The sequence below is a fragment of the Triturus cristatus genome, chromosome 9 (assembly GCF_964204655.1).
Source record: "Triturus cristatus chromosome 9, aTriCri1.1, whole genome shotgun sequence".
NCBI lineage: Eukaryota > Metazoa > Chordata > Amphibia > Caudata > Salamandridae > Triturus > Triturus cristatus.
Window position 1 is genome coordinate 924,458,999 of NC_140592.1, and position 22,931 is coordinate 924,481,929.

The window sequence follows — 22,931 nt, forward strand, 5'->3', positions numbered from 1 at the left end:
TCTGAACATGTGACGAGACATTAGTACATTTTAACTCATTTTTTCAACACCTCCAAGGCACTGTATAGCCCACGTGGAATTCACAAGGCCTGACCCATAACATTCCTTAAAGTTAAAAACATTAAAACATCAGTATCATAGAGCCAAACGTAAATGATGTACACATGGTCAGGATAAAGATAAAACTCACTACACACTTGCAGCTTTTAACAAAGAATCTATCACCCTTACAAAACTAGAGAATTAGGTATAAAATGTATCAAGACACCTACAAACCATGGTCTGTGTTCTAGGTGTTTGATAGACAAAATGATGTCAACCGAAAATGACTTTCTCTCAGGTTACATGTAACACACTAAACACTTTATTTTCAGAATATATTTTCTACTGTAAGTGAGGCTTACTGGTTATTGCTAAACGGATGCCCTTCTGATTACATTGTTCTAACTTTAACCTACTCCTGCCCTTTTTATTAGAGCTAGTTTCTTAGAGACAGTGACAAAGTTAATGACCCAAATCAAAACCACAAATTCATCCCCTGATGCGATTTAGAACTAGTCCTGATCCGATTCAGAACTAGTTACTTAAGACATACTCTTGTGCTGTGGTTCAGGGCTTCATAAATAAAAGAAATTTAACCAAATGTATTAATTTTGGCCTTAAAACTGAGTTGGTGATTCCCTTACTGTTGGAAGTGGGGGTCCTTGTCCTTCACCGCCGCCACCAAATGCTGGAGGCGGGAGTCCCAGTCCCCTCGTTTCAACGTTAGGCTAAGTAAGGACACCATCTGAGATAGCCCTGCTCACCCCCTTAGTAGCTTGGCACGAGCAGCCAGGCTTATCTCCAAGGCACGAGTGTACAGTATGATGTCTGATGTCACCACAAATAGACTCCACACACATTTTTATAAAGCAAGTATAATCTTTATATAAGAGGATATACGATATGACCACACGCTACAAAACCAACATATAATAATGGGTAGTATTTCTTCCGGTGGATTGGTAGGTTCTAATCCCAACCACCGCTTCTAACCAACAGTTAAGTTTACTTCTAACCGTTCCCAAAAGGTTAGGTAGGTCGTATTGCTAGAATCTCACATGATGCAAAAGAAAAGAAATACTGCAATGTTTACAGATACACCACCGTACTGTGCACTAGAGAAACAATGCCATACGTAGCGCCACAATCATGTACTCTGCAAGGGAAAAATAACGCAGAGCGTACCGCACCCAGCAAGTAGTTCATCAGGCACAACTAAGGTCAGGCGTCATACAACAGTTCGATAGTTCGTTAGCAGCAGTAATGCAAAGTGTAATACAACAGTTTAGGGGCTCCGTTAACAGTTGCCCACAGTCATGGATCAATGATGACACAAAAGTACCGCTTCTCACTCCGGCCCCAGTACTGCCCCTCCTTGGGCCAGCACAGGCCAAGATCCAACAGGCTTGCACAGCTGACAGAAGCAAGAGGCCGAGAGAGTGTCCCTCCGGGCCCGCACCCCACCCCCGGTGGTGATCCACATCACCTGGGGGGGCGCGACCCCACTCTCCTCTCCTCCTTCAGCGACTTGGGCCTTGATCCAGAACTCCGTCAAATGGGCACGGCGAGCTCGGGCCGGCAGCTCAACTCCTCCACCCTAGTCCATACTAGTTGAGGTATATCCAACCTACCACATGATTTCCAGACCTTTGATGAAAACACATTTCAGGCTGAAGTGCTATTAAACACCCTCTGTAATTATCCCCAACATCATAAAGTCACTGTGAACTAGCTTTCAGGAGATTAACACCAAAAGTAAAGACCCATGAACTACCTACTGAAAGTCAGATATATTTCACAAAGTGTTAAGACTAGCCCTGGTAGCTGCTCTACAAATGTTTATCAAAGGAACCGGTGTGGTCTCTTCCAAATGAGGCAGAGCCACCCTGTATTGCATTCTGTAATCACGGCAGGAGTATGAATAGTTTATAAGAGGGATTTTTATTCACAAATCATTGAATAGTGCCCTCTTTTTCTGCCATAATTACCTCCTGGTCTTCTACTGTGACTCCTTCTCCAGATTGGCCCAAGACCAGCCACTCCATGTTAATCTTTACTGCATGCAATTCAACTCGCCGCCGCGAAGCCAGGAAGAGCCTTAACATTAAATCATGCTGCAGGAATTTAAAACATTAAATACTGGATAGTACATGGGGCCGAAAGGTCATCCGAGATCCCAGCTGTGGAAAATCTTCTAGCGGTTGCAGTGGACCTTCATAGTGGAAGATCGCTGAGACTGTTTTATAACCTCCTCTATGTCCCTGCATATTCCCATGATTTTCAACCCTCCCAGCACAACTTCCATACTGCAGCAGTAGGAGTAGTCTGGAGATGGGTAAGGGGAACTGTGGATACTGCCTTTTGAGTCAAAGCCAAAAGCTGTCCACCCCTTGATCAGTAGGCTGCAAACTCTGCCCTTTTTTTCCTTAATTGCGATGAGATCCCAATGAATCAAGTGTAATGGAAAAAATGCTTGCATCATAATGCAAGGCCAGACAAGTGTTAGTGTGTGAAACACCCATTCTCTGCACTATGGAAAGATGGAGCAAATCATTGCTCTCTAGCCTGTCATGCTCAGCCTGGAAGGCTCTCATAAGGCAGCCTCTAAGGGAAAATTTGAGACAGATTGAATTTATCAATTTACAGTCATGCAAGCATTTAGACTACATTTTTGACACCTACATGAATAAATACCAGAAATATTTGTCTGACACTTTAAACCCTGGTTGCAAAACCAAGTATTTGAGATTTTGTGTTATGTACATCCCAATCACCCAGTAGAATGCTTGTGGAATAGTAAGTGCCTTCCAACAAAATCATGTTGGCTTTTTGGCTACAAGACTGAATCCACAGGACACATTTTCATATATACCCCAAACTATTGCGTATAAGGGAAAAAAAACTTGACTTGGTCTGGCTTTATTAAAGCAAACTACAGAACAATACATGATACTGTTAGCTACTGCTTTTCATTGAATGACAGGCATTCACTGGGGAAGTCACAAACTGTTTGCATCTTGTATATTGCTGTTTTTGAATTGTTTGAGCTGTTTTAGATCCATTGTCATAGTTTTTATATCCTTGGTATTTTAAGGCTGTTTATGCATTTATTGACTGTTTTTTAATTGATTTTCTATTGTAATTGATATTTTACTAAGTCTATTCAATACATATTTTACACAAGTCATTAGTAACCTGGTTGATACCTGGTCAAAGCAGTCCAAGACCAGAGTACCAAAGGGCCTGCAGGTCTCAACACACATCAATGACCTCAGTAAGAGGCTGTTGGCAAAGGCAACTTTCCTGACGATTTCTACTACAGAGCTGTACTTGATGTGAAGAGCTGCAAGAAAGAATAGATTGCTAAGATCACTTACCCAAAGTCAACACTAATCACGCTTTTCAATTTGAGTCCCTCCCCCTTGCTGGGTTTTGTAAGTTTGTGCCACTGCTGTTCCTTTTAATGAACACAGACGTCTGCACGATCCAATGGCTTTAAAGCCAAAGTCCTTTGCTAGAATATATGATGTTAATTAGCAGACCATTACTTCGCAAGTTTTTACTATGATGTTTTAACTTCGCAAATTCTATCACTACGCAAGATTTAACTGCGCATGCTTTTAGTTCGCAAATACATTTAAAAGTACTAAATATGCATTTACTTCGCAGTATATTACTAAGTATACAACTTCGACGCATGTTTTACTCTTTTACCCTTACCCTCATACACTACATTACCCTACACTACCCAAACACCACTACACTATCCTAAAACATTACCCTACACTACGCAAACACTACCCTTAACCCAAATACACTACTCTACACTACATAAACACAACCCTAAAACCTAAAAGACAACCCCCTGCACCACAACACTACCCTAAACCCAAATACACTACTCTACACTACATAAACACAACCCTACAACCTAAAAGACAACCCCCTGCACCACAACACTTCCCTAAACCCAAATACACTACTCTACACAACCCTAAACCCTAAAAGACAACCCCCTGCACCACAACCCTACCCTAAACCCAAATACACTACTCTACACTACATAAACAGAACCCTAAAACCTAAAAGACAACCCCCTGCACGACCACTACCCTAAACCCAAATACATTACTCTACACTACATAAACACAACCCTAAAACCTAAAAGACAACCCCTTGCACCACAACACTGCCCTAAACCCAAATACAATACTCTACACTACATAAACACAACCCTACAACCTAAAAGACAACCCCCTGCACGACCACTACCCTAAACCCAAATACACTACTCTACACTACATAAACACAACCCTAAAACCTAAAAGACAACCCCCTGCACGACCACTACCCTAAACTCAAATACACTACTCTACGCTACATAAACACCACCCTAAAACCTAAAAGACAACCACCTGCACGAACCCAAAAACTACACTGCCCCACTTACCTCTCTCTCCTCGTGGCCCCTCGCTTCACTGTGCTTCCTCTCTTCTCCTGCTTCAGGCGTCATCAGAGCTGCACGTCGTTGTTTGGAAACGGCAGCACCTCCTTTTCCAAACAACGATGTGAATCATCATCAAAGTAATTGACTTTGCTAAGTAACGGTATATTGCTAAATAACGGTATATGCAAAGTAGATGCATGCAAACATAAAGCATGCAAAGTAAAAGATTCCGCTAAGTAAAAAATGCGTAGTGATGGTGTAGTAGTGGCCGCGAAGTAATGGTAGATTACCCCTTTGCTACCATGAATCCTTGGTCAGTGAAAACTCAGGCCCATGTATATTAAAGATTTTGGAGTGAAGTCAAACAGGATTTTCCTTTGTTGATTTTGAAGCCTTGCACCTGTAAAACACAGAAAAATGTCACCATTGCTATGTGTGCTGCTTCTGCTGATGAGACCAGGAAATGTGAGAGCGACCAAGATTTGAGAACACAGAGAAAGGCTGCTTGTGCAAGTGTGTCATCAATAAATCCTGCACTATCATAAAGACTCTTGGTGACGTCTTCAATCCAAATGGCGATGTAAACTTGAAGTGCCCATTCTTCAGAGCAAATCTCTGACCGTCTTGATGGAGTGGCACTTGTAAGTAAGTATCCCTCAGATCCAATTATGACAACAGACATCCTGGATCTGCAAAGGAGACAATTACATGCAACATCTCTGTTCTGAATTTAATATCGCCCTGGTTTTCAAGCTCTAGAGATTCATGGCTAGTATGAACCCTGCCGCCATTCCATATCCCCGATCCTGAAGCAAAGAAAGTGACACATTTTTCCTTCAATTTGTTAACACCATCCAACAGTGCAGCACTTTTCTCTGCAACTGTAAGCCAAGAGAAAATGGTCCCAGAGTCAAGTGCTTCAATCTATTTTTGGTAACCCTGAAGAGTTATATTCAGTACCTATAGATCCACAGATGTTGCCTCCCAGAGTGCTCCAGTCTGTTCAAATCAATAGGCTCCATGGATAAGAGTGCTGACACTTCTTCTAGGGAGCGGGAAACAGTCCTCTGAATTGGAAAATAAGGACTGGCTGCTTCACCTGCTTGTTGGATCTTTCAGTTCCCTGAAAAGATTGACAGTATATGGTTGTTGAAAGGATGCTTGTCTACATACAGAGGATGATCCTCTATGATGATACAGGTTTGCGTAGACATATTTTAGTTCTTTAAATTTCCTTGTGGACTTTTTTCCCCAAGATACAGGTAACCCCAAAAAAGGCATTTATGGGATGTTGGTTTCTGGCTCGTAGTCTTTCATTCGCAAACGTTCACTTGCCTTCTAGCAGCAATGATGCACTCAAAGACAAAGCTAGGTAATCTTTCCATCACACACAGTGTCCAATAATAGCTTTGCTTGTTTTTATGTCATTTCCAGGAAAGCCAGTACTATAACACACAGCTTTGAATGGGACTCGGTTCCACAAAAGTACGTTAATATAGCCTATGTTCTGTAACCCTTTAAGATGATGGAAGGGCATCCTTTGATACCGGTCAGAAATTAATTCACATTGACCATCTACTGACAGAAAACGTCAAGGCTCGGTATAAGATATTGTTGTGCCATGAGTCATGAAGGAACATTTTCTCAGTGTCTCTTCCCTTTCTATGAATCACTTTTCAGAATTCTCCCTGAAGGGGGATATCTCATCTGTTGTGGATTCTGTAATTGCCACGAGACTGAGTGCTTTGTTGGGGATGAATCTACTTCCCTTTTACAGTCAATATTATCATCCACATGAGCCTGCACATGAGTGAGGGTGCCCTCCTTGATAATATTGCCCTTGTGCACAGGCTGTATGACTGATGTGCCCCCTTCCTTTACTTAACGACAAGAGCAATGCTGAAGGAGAATGATTTTCGTCCTCTAAAAGCTTTGCCTTCAGTGCAGTCATCACTGCTTCCTGAACCACTGCCCTTATCCTGCTTTCAGAGAGATATCAAGGGAGCACTTGCTGAGCTTCATAAGCATCCTCTTGTAACCACCACTACTGAGCATGTAAGACTACTACATTGAAGATGTCCATGAAGGAGTCCTACTCATCCTCATGAAGGTACTGTTCCTGTGAGGCCAGCCCTTTCTGGTGAAGAGTAACACACTGGGTCAGAACAAGGTTTTGCAGTGTGAACGAAGATGGCATGCACACTTATCTGTACATTACAGCCCTCTTTATGTCCCGCAAATGCAGAATAGCCAGCTCCTCTGCTGCCAATTGGATGTAGCTTTGAGACTCCACCTGGTCAGTGATATCCTGTTGAATTTCGTCAAGCACAGACTTCATCCATCCTGTTCCTGCACCACAGCACACTTTAGGGTCACAGATGGTGTCCCCGTCAGCCTCCTTTCAACAGTGGTGCTACCTGACTAGCAGCCTTCACACCATGTCCGCGTCATCCCATCACCAAGGAAGAGTCAGCTGACTACTCCAACATACTCTCCAAACTACTTCCTTCTTCCAGTCCGGTGGGACATTAGGAAAAAGGAATGGAACATTTTACCTAGAACCTGTTTCACTGGCCGCTGTTAAACTCCTGACAGCAATATAATGCCACACCACTCCAGGCCATCTTAGACATTGTGCTTCTAGTCCTGTGCTTTTTGACTTGCATGTGTTGCTCTAATTAGTGCAATGGAGTCATAACAAGACTACAGTACCTAGAATGCACTAGGTTATTTCATAAATGCCCCGAACTAGGAACAGGATTCATAACAGCATGGTCACGACTTCCTCCTCTATTGGAGGTGGAGTCCACCTCAGAAAGGACTGGAATGAGGAGGATGGACAGACATTTCCTTGAAGTGCAATATTAAGTTTCTGGCTTTCATTTATGTCCAAACTTTTCATAATATGATAAAGAACCATGACTTTAATCAAAAAGGCCTTTTACATTAAATGCGAAAGTCGCCATCAGTGGGGTTTGTTAAGAGCGGGGTGTCATGGCATCTACTCTAACCAAAACCTGTCACTTCACACTCCATGACACAAGTCATACGGTTGCATTACTTTCTAATTAGCTTTGCTCTAGCATACACATCTACAACCATCCCTAAGAAAACTGAAACCCCAACTATCATTAAATGTTCTAATGCTCCAATTAATCAATCTAGTCTTATCCAATTTGTTAAACATTTATCATTTTACCTACATTTCTGAACATGTGACGAGACATTAGTACATTTTAACTCATTTTTTCAACACCTCCAAGGCACTGTATAGCCCACGTGGAATTCACAAGGCCTGACCCATAACATTCCTTAAAGTTAAAAACATTAAAACATCAGAATCATAGAGCCAAACTTAAATGATGTACACATGGTCAGGATAAAGATAAAACTCACTACACACTTGCAGCTTTTAACAAAGAATCTATCACCCTTACCAAACTAGAGAATTAGGTATAAAATGTATCAAGACACCTACAAACCATGGTCTGTGTTCTAGATGTTTGATAGACCAAATGATGTCAACCAAAAATGACTTTCTCTCAGGTTACATGTAACACACTAAACACTTTATTTTCAGAATATATTTTCTACTGTAAGTGAGGCTTACTGGTTATTGCTAAACGGATGCCCTTCTGATTACGTTGTTCTAACTTAAACCTACTCCTGCCCTTTTTATTAGAGCTAGTTTCTTAGAGACAGTGACAAAGTTAATGACCCAAATCAAAACCACAAATTCATCCCCTGATGCGATTTAGAACTAGTCCCGATCCGATTCAGAACTAGTTACTTAAGACATACTCTTGTGCTGTGGTTCAGGGATTCATAAATAAAAGAAATTTAACCAAATGTATTAATTTTGGCCTTAAAACTGAGTTGGTGATTCCCTTACTGTTGGAAGTGGGGGTCCTTGTCCTTCACCGCCGCCACCAAATGCTGGAGGCGGGAGTCCCAGTCCCCTCGTTTCAACGTTAGGCTAAGTAAGGACACCATCTGAGATAGCCCTGCTCACCCCCTTAGTAGCTTGGCACGAGCAGCCAGGCTTATCTCCAAGGCACGAGTGTACAGTATGATGTCTGATGTCACCACAAATAGACTCCACACAAATTTTTATAAAGCAAGTATAATCTTTATATAAGAGGATATACGATATGACCACACGCTACAAAACCAACATATAATAATGGGTAGTATTTCTTCCGGTGGATTGGTAGGTTCTAATCCCAACCACCGCTTCTAACCAACAGTTAAGTTTACTTCTAACCGTTCCCAAAAGGTTAGGTAGGTCGTTTTGCTAGAATCTCACATGATGCAAAAGAAAAGAAATACTGCAATGCTTACAGATACACCACCGTACTGTGCACTAGAGAAACAATGCCATACGTAGCGCCACAATCATGTACTCTGCAAGGGAAAAATAACGCAGAGTTTGTTAGCAGCAGTAATGCAAAGTGTAATACAACAGTTTAGGGGCTCCGTTAACAGTTGCCCACAGTCATGGATCAATGATGACACAAAAGTACAGCTTCTCACTCCGGCCCCAGTACTGCCCCTCCTTAGGCCAGCACAGGCCAAGATCCGAGCAGAAGCAACAGGCTTGCGCAGCTGACAGAAGCAAGAGGCCGAGAGAGTGTCCCTCCGGGCCCGCACCCCACCCCAGGTGGTGATCCACATCACCTGGGGGGGCGCGACCCCACTCTCCTCTCCTCCTTCAGCGACTTGGGCCTTGATCCAGAACTCCGTCAAATGGGCACGGCGAGCTCGGGCCGGCAGCTCAACTCCTCCGGGGCTGGCGGTCCGGGCCGCTACTGCTTCACTCCGAGAGCCCGATGACCAGGCCCTCTTTCCAGCGGTCTCAGTAGGCACCGAGACCCGCCCTTAGCACTGTAGAGACCTACTTCGATTTCGGTGCACACACCATCCAGGCAGTCTTCACCAGGGTCTGTGGTTGCAGCGCGACACGCACCCTGCGTGTCCGAGTCTCTCCTCTTCTCCCGGTGCACACAACGACCAGGCGCTCCTCACCAACGCCTCGGCTGCACCACGACACGCTCCTTGCGCGTCCGCGACTCAGTTTACTCCTGTGTTACCACGATCACAAGGCATGACTTCTGAGGGTCTCATGCTGCAAAAGCACGCGCACACCGCGTTGCTTGGGCCTTCTCCGGAAACTTTTATGTTCCTGTGTTTCCAAACAGGGAGCCAGCTCACCTCGGGCCCTTGAGGTTCAGGACACAGCAAAAAGCACAGTCCTGTTCAAGAAGGGGGGGACACCACCCACTGCAATGTCCCTTCAGTCTCTTTCTTAGTAAAAGCTACAAACTGCAGGCCAGCCCCAGATCACAAAGCAAGGGTCTGTCCTATCCAGCAGTCTCTTCAGCATCTCCTTCCTTGGCAGAGGTTCTTCTTGATCACGAAAGAGGCCAAAGCCTGTGCAGACTCGACCTGTCCATTTCACCATTCAAAACTACACCAAATTCTAGGGGTTTCAGTTCTCTTAGTTATACCCCTTCATGTCTTTGAAGTTCTTTGTGCTCAGGGGTCCCTGACCCCTCCCTAAATCAGTTCTGGGTGTCTCCCTTTGATACTGGGGGTCTGGATCCTTAATACCTCAGCTGGAGATGGGTCAATTGGTTTATAGCACCAGCCCAGGCCTTTTCACCTCCCGGGCTTCTCCTCCCCCTGCTCTCCAGATGCAGGGCAGCCTGGTGCCATCTCAACCCCCCCCACCCCTGGTCAAGACCTATCCCAGCTCCTCTCACCTCACAGATCCAGACAGTCAATCCACATTCAGCAGAGACACACAGAAATGCTTTACGCGCAAAGCTAAGCCACTTTCTAAAAGAGTGGCTTATGAACACACAGTGACAAAACCACTTTCATAGAAAGATGTGTTAGGACACTGTGAGTTCATACATACTAAACTTCACCTCTACATTATAACCTTATAGGAAACTTGGTTACCAAAACACAATACCCAGCCTCCCCCATTCTATCCTATTGGCAGAATGGCCTTTCACCAGTGAAAAACGAAATGGAGTGTTTTTCACTGTCAAGATATAAAACACACCTCAGTAGATGTCCTGCCTTTTACCTACACTGCACCCTGCCCAGGGATTACCTGGGAATTACCACAGGGGTCCCCATGTGTATTCAAAAGGGAAAGTAAGGCCTGACAAGTGGTTGCACTTGTCAGGACAACATGCCAACTTAGCACTCTTCGCGCAGGCCCTACATCGAAGGCCTGAGTTTCCTTCTGTGCGCCTTTTCATTACTAGCCCCTGCACACACAGTGCACATCAATAGAGACTTTCCTAGTAAGGCCAACATACTAATCATGGACAGCCAATTACTACTACACTTTACCTAGGGAACCCTTGTACTTTGACACTGATTAGCAGTTGCAAAGTACCCAAGCATCTAAATACAAAGGAGATAGAGGCAAAAAGTCAGGGGTAATCACGCCAAGCTATGCCAGGTCTAACACTTACTGAAAAAGTGACTGGCCCCAGTCTGCCAATACTTCACAAAATTATGGAAGAACTATTGGTAGCCCAACAGCTCTAACAAATACCACGCATCTTGTGTCAGATTAACGCATACTAATAATATGCTTCCATCTGCGCAAGGACTGGCACAAAAATGCATGGTACTTGGAAGGGCTGTCATAATGAGATGAGAAAACAAAATAAAATAGGCCATGCTGATTCGATTATGTGTGACAGGCAGGGTATTGAAGAACAATGGGATATCACAAAGGCACCCTCTACCATCATTGACCTTCGCTGTTGCCATGGAGTGTGGCCTAGTGGCCCACACATTCTTTGCACAGTGTAATTGTGCTGGCAACACACATTCGCTGCCTTGGCCATCACAATACCAAGAGTGAAACTTCTGAGCCGAAAGTGTATTTTTCCCCTGTCCGCCCATTTCCTCTGGCTTTGCATCAGATTGTAATTGGAAACACAGAGCCAGGTGAGTGACATTAGAAGAGGGCTGGGTGCAGGTTGTGGGTACTGTAGGAAGGTAGAATCTGACTGCATGGTTGCCCCCACTTTTTTCCTGGTGTTTTGCTGGTTTTTGACTTCGTTTGGCTGGGATCCTGCTATTCAGGACCCCAGCCTATCTGCTTTCTCCTTTAAATTGATTCGCAGTACTTTAGGTACACTCCAGATTGGATTCTGGGGTACCCTTATAAGTCCCTAGTATATGGTATACTATGTACCCAGGAAATAGGTACCCCGGTGCCTACCAGGGGCTGCAGCATGTATTATGCCACCCCTGGGAAGCCCTCCAAAATGACACCACAGGTCTGCTACTGCAGCCTGAGTAAGGTGGTTCATGCACCCCTTACTGACATATAGGTTCACTATATCTCTCCATATCACTGCACATATAAACCTATCAGTCACCCCTATGGCAGGCCTTACTAATACTGAAGGCAGGGTGCTTGGTTTAATGTGAGAGGGTGCCCATGCATGAGTAGAGCCCCTCTGTAGCCTTCAGAATCTATTCTCCGGAGTTGTCTGTGATGCAGCCTGACCATATACTCTTAAGTGCATTATAACCTCGCGGTAAATGCTATCTTTGGGATGGCTACACGGAAACATGTCGCGTTTGGTGTTAAACACCTTGGAATCATACCCCAAAACAAGTAACTGGTGTGGGAGTATGATCCCACCCTTCTAGAATCATTTAAACATTATTTCTTATTTTAAAAGCATGTCACATGTGTGAACACAATTTATCACAATCAGGGAATTTCTCATAAAACACTTGTATAAATAAATGTTTACTTTAATTCAATTTTAGAGAAAATATTCAATTAGACATGTACGGCAACCAAAGTACTACTGATTGTATCCATCAATTTCACAGTAGTAAAACAACACCTTTTGCTCATTGTACATATGGACGAAAATCACCATATATCAAAATTAAACAGATCTTTTCATATTGCTTTCATTATGCCTCAAAGAACATAAATCCAAACAAAAAGGTGCAAAAGCGTCGACGTTTCAGTCTCTCTAATGGTCCAGAAGATCCCCGAGACCATCTTCAGGACGGTAGAGTTGCACAATCAATCTAATTCCCAGCTGTTGTTTCTTCAATGACTTACACCTTTGGCATACACTGGCTAATTAACCAAGAAGAACTTGCATTCTGCCAGTTGCTTCTACATCTCAGCCCATCCTAATTTCCAGGAGGCAAGCGGTAAGATCATAGGTTACTTATCTTACATAAGTATTTGGGGAGCGTTGCATTGTTTTTAATGTCTTTTCCGGACCAGAATACTGCACATGAGGTACTAATAACTGAAATTTATTTCAAGACCTGGAGATAAGTGCACACAAAGTGCACTGACATCTCACACATTAAGCCCATGGATACGTCTCAAATAACAACAACTGCTTTGGATTTCCCACTGTCATTTGTCAACCCTACAAACTTGATTTCAACCAAAGCATGTAATGAAGTCTGCTTTATTAGTTCTGTGGATTTTTTTTTCAGTTTCATATACCATGAACTTGACCCGAAAGTACTGGAGTGTTTTACATGAGCACTAGTTACGTTACACAAGTACTTATTTTTTGTTTTTAGGCCCGTGGAGATTAAGTTATTTGCGCAAAATCACAGGACCTTGAGATGACGCCGAGACTCAAACCTGTCCCCTCGTTCATACTGTACCTACCAGCATGGCATAAATTGAGGGTACATGTGGGTAGACGACGTCTATCCACTCTTCTCACAAAGACGTTGGGTCCCAAAGAAATACTCCTGGTATAATTTTCAGACACCAGGACACATTCAGCAGTGCCTGCATATTGTCTGCTTTTGTTCCGAGCAGCAATGAACAGGCAATGAGGGGGCTTTGTTATTTTAAATATGAGCTCGGCCCAAAACAAAGGCTGAATTTGAGGAGCCATCACGCCTCCTTTTGTTAGAGCATCCTGGCTGGGATCTATATGGATCCCCATACCTAGATGCAAATGCAATGGAGGGGAAACAAGAGCACACACCTTAATATTACTTCACAAGTACTTGAGAGGCATTCTTTTGACTTTTATTAGTCCCTGTAAATATGTATATAGGAGATATGCATGCACTGTAAGAGTGTCAGATGTATAGGTCTGTCCCAGTATTTACTTAAATACCAATTAGAATACCACCATGTTAATTTTAAAGTGCTACTCATCCCAATGCATAGTGTCAGAACGCTTTACATCAACCATACACATTATACATTGATTTAAACACTGATATGATTTATTGTCAATGTACAGGATGTGTTACATTAGACAGTGAGGATTGCAAGGGATAGGGGATCTCATGTCCTTCATAGCTCACTGTGCTATATTAGAAGGATTACAATTTATGAACTGCAAGTAACATAAGGATCTCTGTGTTAAAACTGCAAGTAACATAAGGATCTCTATGTTAAAAAAAGTAACCCATTTACCTATCTACATACAATATAATGTTGTCATTTACAAGTTACATGATGTGTTGAGCAGGAGACACATAAACCTTCTATGCTACTGTGATTTAAAATTGGGACTAGACAAAACACAGATTTCTCCAGCACATATTTCAACCTCCAGAGTTATCTTACCATTATTTTTATTCCCAGAGATTTACTGGGCACACAAAGGGGAGAAGATGTGGCCTAACAGCTAGAGTGGTCAACCTAAAATCTGGGGATCTGGGTTCGAGTCTCAGCAATGACTCTCAACATGCTGTGAGTCTTGGCAAATCACCTAATCTCCTAGTGCCTAACAAAAATAAATGTGTCCTTATGTACTGTAACTGGTGCTCATGTACAGCGCTCTGATACCTGATACCTTCGGGTCAAGTTCACGCTATATAAAACTCAGAGAAAAAAAATAAAAGATCTCTGCAACAGATAACATAACCCCATAAGATATTTTAAAATGCAGACTTTGCAACAAATTAAGTAGAACAGATATGTGTTTGCCTTGTTGCTAATTTCTTTGTGGCAGAGTTTTTCAAAATAAATGTGTAAGTTGAGGGCCATATTTTGCGTCAGGGTTGCGTTACTTTTTTGGCCCAACGAAAAATCTAATTTGTTAAACATTGTAATGAGCTCAAAATAGACCTGCTAAAAATATATGTGAGGTCTCAAGATCTGATGTCACTTCTTGTGGCTTTACTTCCTTTGAGGTCATGGGATGTGATGCCACTTCATGTGATTACACATGATGTGATGTTAGGCACTGTGATGTAACTTGCTTACTGTTTAACTTGGTTAGTCCCCCCACTTCTTTTTTTAGGACTTGTGCCCTGCCTACCAGCCACTTTCAAAACCATGGACCATCCTATTCTCCTACTGAGACTTGCCACAGTGTTGGGAGCAAATAGTTTAGTTAATTTCTATCCACCAGGCAACACTTGATCAAATTGAGCTCTTTCACCTCTATTTCAGCTTACCTCTACTCCAGCCGACCAGCCATGATCCCCTGCAGCCCTGCCAAGTATCACGCATCAGGGGTTAGACTAAAGCATTTTAATGCTGTTGTCCGAATCACCACACTAAAATGCATTAGTCACGCATTAAAACTCCGACTATCGAAGAGTTTACAAATCTCACCACCATTACCTTCACCATTACATCAAAGGAAGCATTGCTGGGAGTTCAGTGCTGTCTTTTCAGCAGTGGAAGGCTAGAAACGCAGCTGCCATTTTAAGTAGTAATGTCATTGATGCAGTTGATAATTTCCAGAACTCAACCAAATACGAGCAGGTAAAACTGCAAACAGCTCAAACACAGGTCCCTCTTTCCTAGCCTGTTGCCCACAGAGAGATACTTCATTCAGCCCATCCTGTACTCACTCCATTCTCATAAGGGCCCGTTCTGTGTCTGACCCGATCAGACCACAGTCACCAGCAGATTCGAGCATAACCTCCTGGGTGTCAATCTCAGAGGTGTCTTACCACTTCCTTCACTAGATTGCCTCTTTCCTGCTATCTTCATTATCTCCCATAACTACCACCAACAATGAACAAAAATCAGAATGTTAGAATATGAAAAGGTGTCTTTCAATTGCAAAAAAGTGTATGTTTTTAGCACACAAAAAAAGCGTATTATCTTCGCACATCAAAATATATAATTGCATTTAAAAGTATTTAATAAAAGTGAGAGGTTTAACATATGAACTGCGAAATATTCGTGCCCTGATGATGCAATCAGTGAAATAAGAGGCAAATCTGAAGTCAGTTGACTACCCTATATGTGGGCTAGTTTCTTATTATACACAGAGCAAAATGTTATTTTATTAAACAAGACTTCTTTGTACAGCACATATCCTCAACTGATGTGTTTGAAGGTACTCTCATATGTGATAACGAACAAAGAATAGGCGTGGTGAAACAAAGTGCTTGCCTAGGATCACACAATTTTGTCAAGCACAGAAGCCAGGCTGGATCCCAGATTTTCAAGTTTCACACTGTGCAGTTCAGCCACCAGATTCAGATGTCTTTCAGACATCATCCTGGTCTGGAGTATGGAAAATTTGGATTTTGTGCCTGCAGAAGTAAATCAGATCAGTTGCAAGACAGCAGTCTACAAGAGATGATTTCGGGATGGGCTTTAGTGGAGAATATTCGAACTTCTTTAAGTAATGTTTATTCTTCCCTTGACCTTAGCCATAGTACAGTAAAGAAAGTATGCCAGTGAATTCTGTTATGTTGTGCAACTTGTTATTTTACCGTGTATTTCTGTTTGCTATATCCCTAATGTCTCGCTACCTGCCTCGCGCTGCTTCTCCTGCCGCGTGCCCATGCCCAGGGGTTCTATGACATCTGCATGTTCCATGGTAGAATCTTGGGCATGGGCGACGACGGTTGGAGTGGCAGTTGCCGGTACCTGTAGCCCCTGAGAAGACATTCTCTCTGGCATACTTATAATAAAGACTGTTTAACTTACTTTCTGCCTCCGGCCAGTCTTTACAATTTTGGCGACGAGCTGCCCTGACACCACAACGGAACCACGAGAGCACACCAGCGTTTTGTCACTCTAGCAAGGGTCGTCTTCTCTTCCCCTGCTATCCAGTTTTGAGGGGTTGCCTTCCATGCTGCCTACTTCGGTCCTGCTCCAGTTCTGATGGTGCGGCAGGACCTGCCAGTGCTTCTACTTCAGAGGTGTCCGAGTACTGCATCCTCCCGGCTCCTGTTCTGCTCCTTCCCTGAGGGAATTGCCACACCAGCGAGTCCAGCTGCATGCGGGTGCTACTGTGCTGACGCAGATGAAGGCCTGCGAGGATTCATTACGGTGAGATCTGCGCAGTTAGCGGCTGCTCCTTCGCTTTTTTGGACCGCCTACCCTTTGGGACCCCTACGACGCGTCTTCCCTTTCTTCTGGACGCTCTCCGGTTGTCTGCAGTCTCCGGTCCTTGTGGGGCGGAGCGGTGTTGTCCTTTCCCATCCCTCTGCGCCTTTCGCTGCATTGGCCATCGAGTGTGTCTTTCCCGCCAAGCGGCGGCCTGACTGAAATTCTCCTCAGATTGCCAGGCAGTGCGGCGTGACGTCACTGAAACGCACGCATCGGCGGACATTAAGAATTGGGGATACGGCCAATTTCAATAGTGCATCATTTTCTAAGTGCATTCTCCGTACCGGTGACACGCACACCTGAATTCATCATCTTGCTTTGCCGCATTGTTTACCTTTTGCGCTCTCCTCATCGGTGATGCGCGCACCTTCTAGTAATTTCAATTTGAACAGTGCATAATTTTCTATGTGCGTTCTCCCTATCGGTGACACGCACACCTCAATTCATCTGTTTGCTTTGCCGCATTGTTTGCTTTTTGCCCTCTCCTCACCGGTGATGCGCACACCTTATAGTCGTATTCACATTTCTTCATCTGTGACGCACACACACCTTGCGCACTTTGTGTTTTTGCTTTGACATATTCTACTACTCTTTTATTTCAATTCTGCTGCTTATCACTTTCCTTCCTCATTATGGCATCAGGAAACATATGGAACCTTTCTCCTCCACAGCCTTTTATTCCCTCGACAGAGGACACTTCTCTCAAATGGGATAAATGGCGAGAATATTTTGAGAACTATATCTCCACATTCGAGGATGAAGAGGAACTTACTCCTGAGAGAGAAAAAAAAATCCTACTCCACAGTTTAGGTGCAAAAGCGATGAAAATGTACAATCGCATCAACAAAAAGCCTAGGGAGGGGGATGTCTACACTAATGCACTGGAAGATTTATCCCTATACTTCAAACCCACTGTTTCCATTGCTTTAAACAGATACAAATTTTTTCAACGTAAACAGAGTCCTGAAGAGGCTGTGGAAGACTTTGTTGCTGCTTTAAAGAATTTAGCACTTTCTTGCCGGTTCGGTGCATTGCATGACAAATTCATCCGCGACCAAATCGTCATGTGGGCTGCCAATAGGAACATCCAGGAGAAACTGTGGGCAAAAGGGGAATTGCCACTTGAAGAGGTCATTGAGATTGTCAAGTGCACAGAGTTGACGGGCAGATGCGCAAAAGCGGTTTTGAATGAAGAAAAGGAAATTCCAGAGGACAAGTCTACCATTGCTAAAGTCACAGTTTCTAAAAGTTTTCATATTAAACAGCGTTCGAACACGCTGCAGGGAAAAGACACCAATTCTAAGACAAAGTTGTCAGATGATAGTAAGTGCTTTAGATGTGGCAGCAGATACCATTTGGCGAATGATAAAATGTGTCCCGCACTCAAGCAGAAATGTTCAAGCTGTGGGATTGCGGGTCATTTCCTTGCACTGTGTCAGAGAAAACAAAGAGGTGGTAGCAATGTAAAACTAGTAGTACCTGAGGAACAAGACAATGCATATTCTTCTGATGATGATGACATGAATTTATTTGTGTTACAGGTTGAGGAAAATATGTTGGGCAAAGGTAAAAAGCCCATGTGTCATTTAAACATTGGAGGTGTGGAGATCTCCATTGTTGCGGATTCAGGATATCCTTATACTATTGTAAATAAGAATATTTGGTTAGAAAAATTTGTTCCTGTCATTGGTAACCATTTACTTAACCCGGACATCTCTCCTAAAACATTCACTGGGGAACCCATTGAGATCCTGGGTCTCAGGGAACTGCAGTTCCAATTCAAAACAGGATCATTCTTGACCCCAAAAGCCCTGACCCCGTGCTTTCACTACAAACGGAAGAGGAGTACAACAATCTGATTGTCAAGAGGTATCCTCATGTATTCTCCAAGGACATTGGCAAACTTAAAGGGTTCGTCCACGACATTAAGCTCAAAGAAAATGCAGTCCCTTGCATACATAAATTTAGGAACATTCCCTTCTCCATTATAAGCGAGGTGGAAACTTGAACTTCTTAGGCCACAGGAGTCTGGTGTCATTGAACCAGTGGAGTCGGCTGAGTGGGTTCGCCCTTGGTCGTCGCTAAGAAGTCCAATGGTAAGCTCCGCTTATGTGTGGACCTCCGCGACCTGAACAAGAACATCCTTATTGATCAATTTCCTTTGCCAAAAATCAGTGAGATGCTGGCCTACACTAATGGAGCAAAGTGGTTTTCCACGATCGATCTAAGTTCAGCCTACCACCAGGTGGCCTTACACCCTAACTGTAGAAGCCTCACAACGTTTGTCACACCATTGGGATGTTTTAGATTTAGAAGAGTACCCTTTGAATTGGCCTCTGCTGCAGCCACGTTCCAGAGATTGATGCGTACGCTCTTCAGGAATGAAAAGGATCTCCTTATCTTTCAGGATGACATTATGGTGATGGGCAGGAATAGGAAGGAACATGATGACAAATTAAACAGGGTATTAAGTATCCTTGAACATCATGGGCTTACCGCTGATGTCTGTAAATGCAAATTTGCTACTAGTAATGTCACATACCTAGGACATGAGATAAATGGTGATGGCATAAAACCAAAAAAGGAACTTCTCTCCGCCATTGGAGAAGCCCCCTCTCCAAAAAACAGGGATGAAGTAAGAGCCTTCCTATGCCTTTCTGAATTCTATGCTAAGTTTGTCCAAAACTTCTCCTCCAAAAAATTTGCGTTGAGACAACTCGTCAAACTAAAGAACAAATTTGAATGGTCCACCACTTGTGAGGAGGCCTTCAATAGAATTAAAGATGACATTTGCAATGCTCCACCGCTTCAAGGGTTTAATCCCTCCCTACACAGTGAAGTCACCACTGATTGCTAGCGGAAGAGGTCTAGGAGCGGTCCTCACCCAGATCACTGAAGTTGGCAATGAGGTAACTGTGGCGTTCGCCTCACGCTCGATCACACCTACTGAAGAAAGGTACTCTGTGATCGAGCGCGAAGCTTTGGCATGCGCCTGGGGTTTAGAGCACTTCAGGCAGTACATATGGGGGTACCTGGTCACCCTTAGAAGTGACCATAAACCGCTTGTCAAGGTACTCTCCACCAAGGACCTACAAAGTGCCTCTCCCCGTCTCGCACGCATATCCGTCAGGATGATGGATTTTAATTACAATGTACAGTACGTCACAGGAATAAAGAATACTGTGGCAGACTGTCTAAGTCGTTTGCCTTTGCCAGAGACAGGAGAAAATACCTTGGATATAGAAACGTTCTGTGTTGCTAACATCCTAGAGGAGGTACCCTGCATAGCACAATCTGAATGATTAGCCCTGGAGGGAGACACTACACTACTTGAGTTCAAAAGGTATATAAAAAATGGTTGGCCTGCAAAAAAATGTATTCCCAAACAATTTCACACCTGCTGGGAACTAAGAGACGAATTGTCCAGCGAAGGAGACTTAATACTTAGAAACTTTAAAGTCATACCTTCCACCACTTTACATGCAAAACTCCTTAACATCTGCCATGAAGGACACCTTGGCATAGGGAAAACTAAAAGTAGAGTGAGGAATTGTTTCTCATTGTACTAGTGGACCATTTTTCAAAATGGCCGGAGGTGGAAGTTGTACAGAACGCCGATGCAAAAACCATTGTTAGTTTTTTACGGAGGTTATTTCTTAGAGAAGGCCTACCCAAATGTATTGTGTCAGACAATGGCCCACAATTTGTTTCTGCCACTTTCAAAACTTTTGTAATGGAGAATGGTATCTCTCATAAAACTACTTTGTTGTACCATCCAACTGGAAATGGGGCTGTCGAAAGGTTTAATCGGGTCATAAAAGGTATTGCGCAGCGAGCCAACCACAACAACCTTTCATGGAGGAAAGAACTCATCCACAATCTCTGGGCTTTCCGTGTAACTCCTTGTGAGTCCACAGGTACTAGCCCCTTCGCACTGCTAAGAGGTAGAACCCTTGTTACCAAAGACAATGTGGTTTTGCTCACACCTAAGAGAGTTTGTTGGTCTTCTGGAAAGGTGAAAGAAAAGTTGTTACACTCACAAATGACTAGCAAAAAATATTATGACTCGAGGCATTCATGCAAAAAAGTGAGCATACAGGTGGGCAACAAAGTCAGGGTATGGAGAAGTGACTTCGTAAGAAAGGGACAAAGTCACTTCTCACAGCCCATGGAGGTCAAGAAAGTCTTCTATAACTCTGCCCTCTTAAGTGATGGTAAAATATGGCATTTTACTTCATTATCTTTGTGAAGGAGTGGCGGGATCGTTCCACCCTCTCATGTTAACTCTGACAACCACGTCCCTCCCTTTTCCCCAGACTACGATTGGATTCTGGATGCCGATGCCAGTAGGGATTCTTACCCACAGAGGACGGATATTGCGTCTCCTGACGGCACGAGCGTTCCTGGTGGTATGGCCACTCGGGAGGACAGTTGTAGTACCTTCAGTGGGGAATTATCGGAGGATGCCCCACAAAATCCTGGTACCAGTGGTGTAAACCTTGAACATAAAGGTCATGATAATGTTGATGTTCCCCCCCTAGCGGTACTGTTAACAAGGAACCAATGGTGAACAGATATGGTAGGGTAGTCAAACCACCTTCTAAGTAACACGACTTTGAGTGTGACTAAAGCCTCTGGTCCCGCCTTCCTCCACGTTCTGTTTCACACTCGGTATCCTCTCTCACCTTTTCTAGTTTTTGTTTATCAATGAGAAGGAGATGTTATATTGTGCAGCTTGTTATTTTACTGTGTATTTCTGTTTGCTATATCCCTAAGGTCTCGCTACCTGCCTTGCGCTACTTCTCCTGCCGCGTGCCCATGCCCAGGAGTTCTATGACATCTGCATGTTCCATGGTAGAATCTTGGGCATGCGCGACGGTTGGAGTGGCAGTTGCCGGTACCTGTAGCCCGAGAAGACAATCTCTCTGGTGTCAGTGGCATACTTATAATAAAGACTGTTTACTTTCTGCCTCCGGCGAGTCTTCGCAAATTCTCTTCTGCTTTTAGCACCCAAATACTAGTCATTGCTTTAATTTACTGACAAAAAAGTGTCACACATTTGGCAGTAGAATGTCATACATAACCACACTAAAATCATAGAAATGTCACACTTAAGCACTCTGAAAACTTGACAGCTATGTCCCTGGGGAGGCCACTCAGTTTCCCTACTCCCTTACTATTCAACGCACCTCTTGCTTCGCTATTTGAGAAACTGAGAAACTTCATCGTTTATAAAGAATTTGTGCAAACATTCCTGCATAGTACATTTATAAAGTTAACTTCTAAAATACAGGTCTTATCGCAGGATTGAGAACATCTCCATATTAACATCAACGCACTACATTTTATTTTATTTTTTATTTACGGTGAACAATTTCAGGAAGACTTTGCCTAGTATTGTTGTTTGCCTAACCGTATAAATCTCGCGAGATGTTTGGTACCCTGTTGCGCTTGCAACGCCCAGATTGGCTAGTTTCTATGTAACCCTGGGATACAAGAAACTGCCCGTTAACACACCGGGTTACACAAATTCACACTAACCATGGTGTCGTTTCCCTTGTGTCAGAAGTGGAAGCCACTGCGTCGCTAGGCAAACCTCCGATTCACCGTATCCTAATTTCCTCTCCAAGGAACAGTGAAAGAAGTTTCTACATCCGAGTTGCTGCATTTCGAGTGCTTAACTCAAGTCGCGGCCATATTAGGTGTGGAAAGAAAGTGTCTGTTTACTGTGATATCGCAAGGGGGAGAAAAGATCATACTGAACGTCGCATATTGAATAAGCACAAATCTCTCCCTTGTTGAGGCCCCATATACGTTAATGTTCTGTAAACTGCAGTAGGCGGCTGCACGCAAAATCGTCATGTTTAACGTATATTTTATTCAAAACAACGGTATGTTTGTGTTTATGAAACTGTGAATACCGCACGAGTTAACCGACCCGCTTACTGGATATTAAATACCGTAGAATGTAAGAGAGAGCAAAACGTAAATATTGTGTTTGGAATGTTTTTTTCTATGTGCATCTCCTTATTGCTATCAGGTATGCTTCAATGGTGTCGTCTCTTCTAGGCAGTTAGTTACCTTTTATTATTC

At 43.4% G+C, this 22,931-nt stretch overlaps 1 protein-coding gene across 1 annotated transcript in view; it reads right to left on the reverse strand.

The window, feature by feature from the left end:
• Positions 1 to 22,551, reverse strand: part of OTUB2 (OTU deubiquitinase, ubiquitin aldehyde binding 2) — a 105,585-nt gene extending 83,034 nt beyond the window's left edge. The window contains exon 1 of the mRNA XM_085626474.1: positions 22,380 to 22,551. Coding sequence (XP_085482600.1) covers positions 22,380 to 22,382 — 3 coding nt within the window. The 5' untranslated portion in view covers positions 22,383 to 22,551. The remainder of the gene's footprint in view (positions 1 to 22,379) is intronic.
• Positions 22,552 to 22,931: the final 380 nt, after the last annotated feature.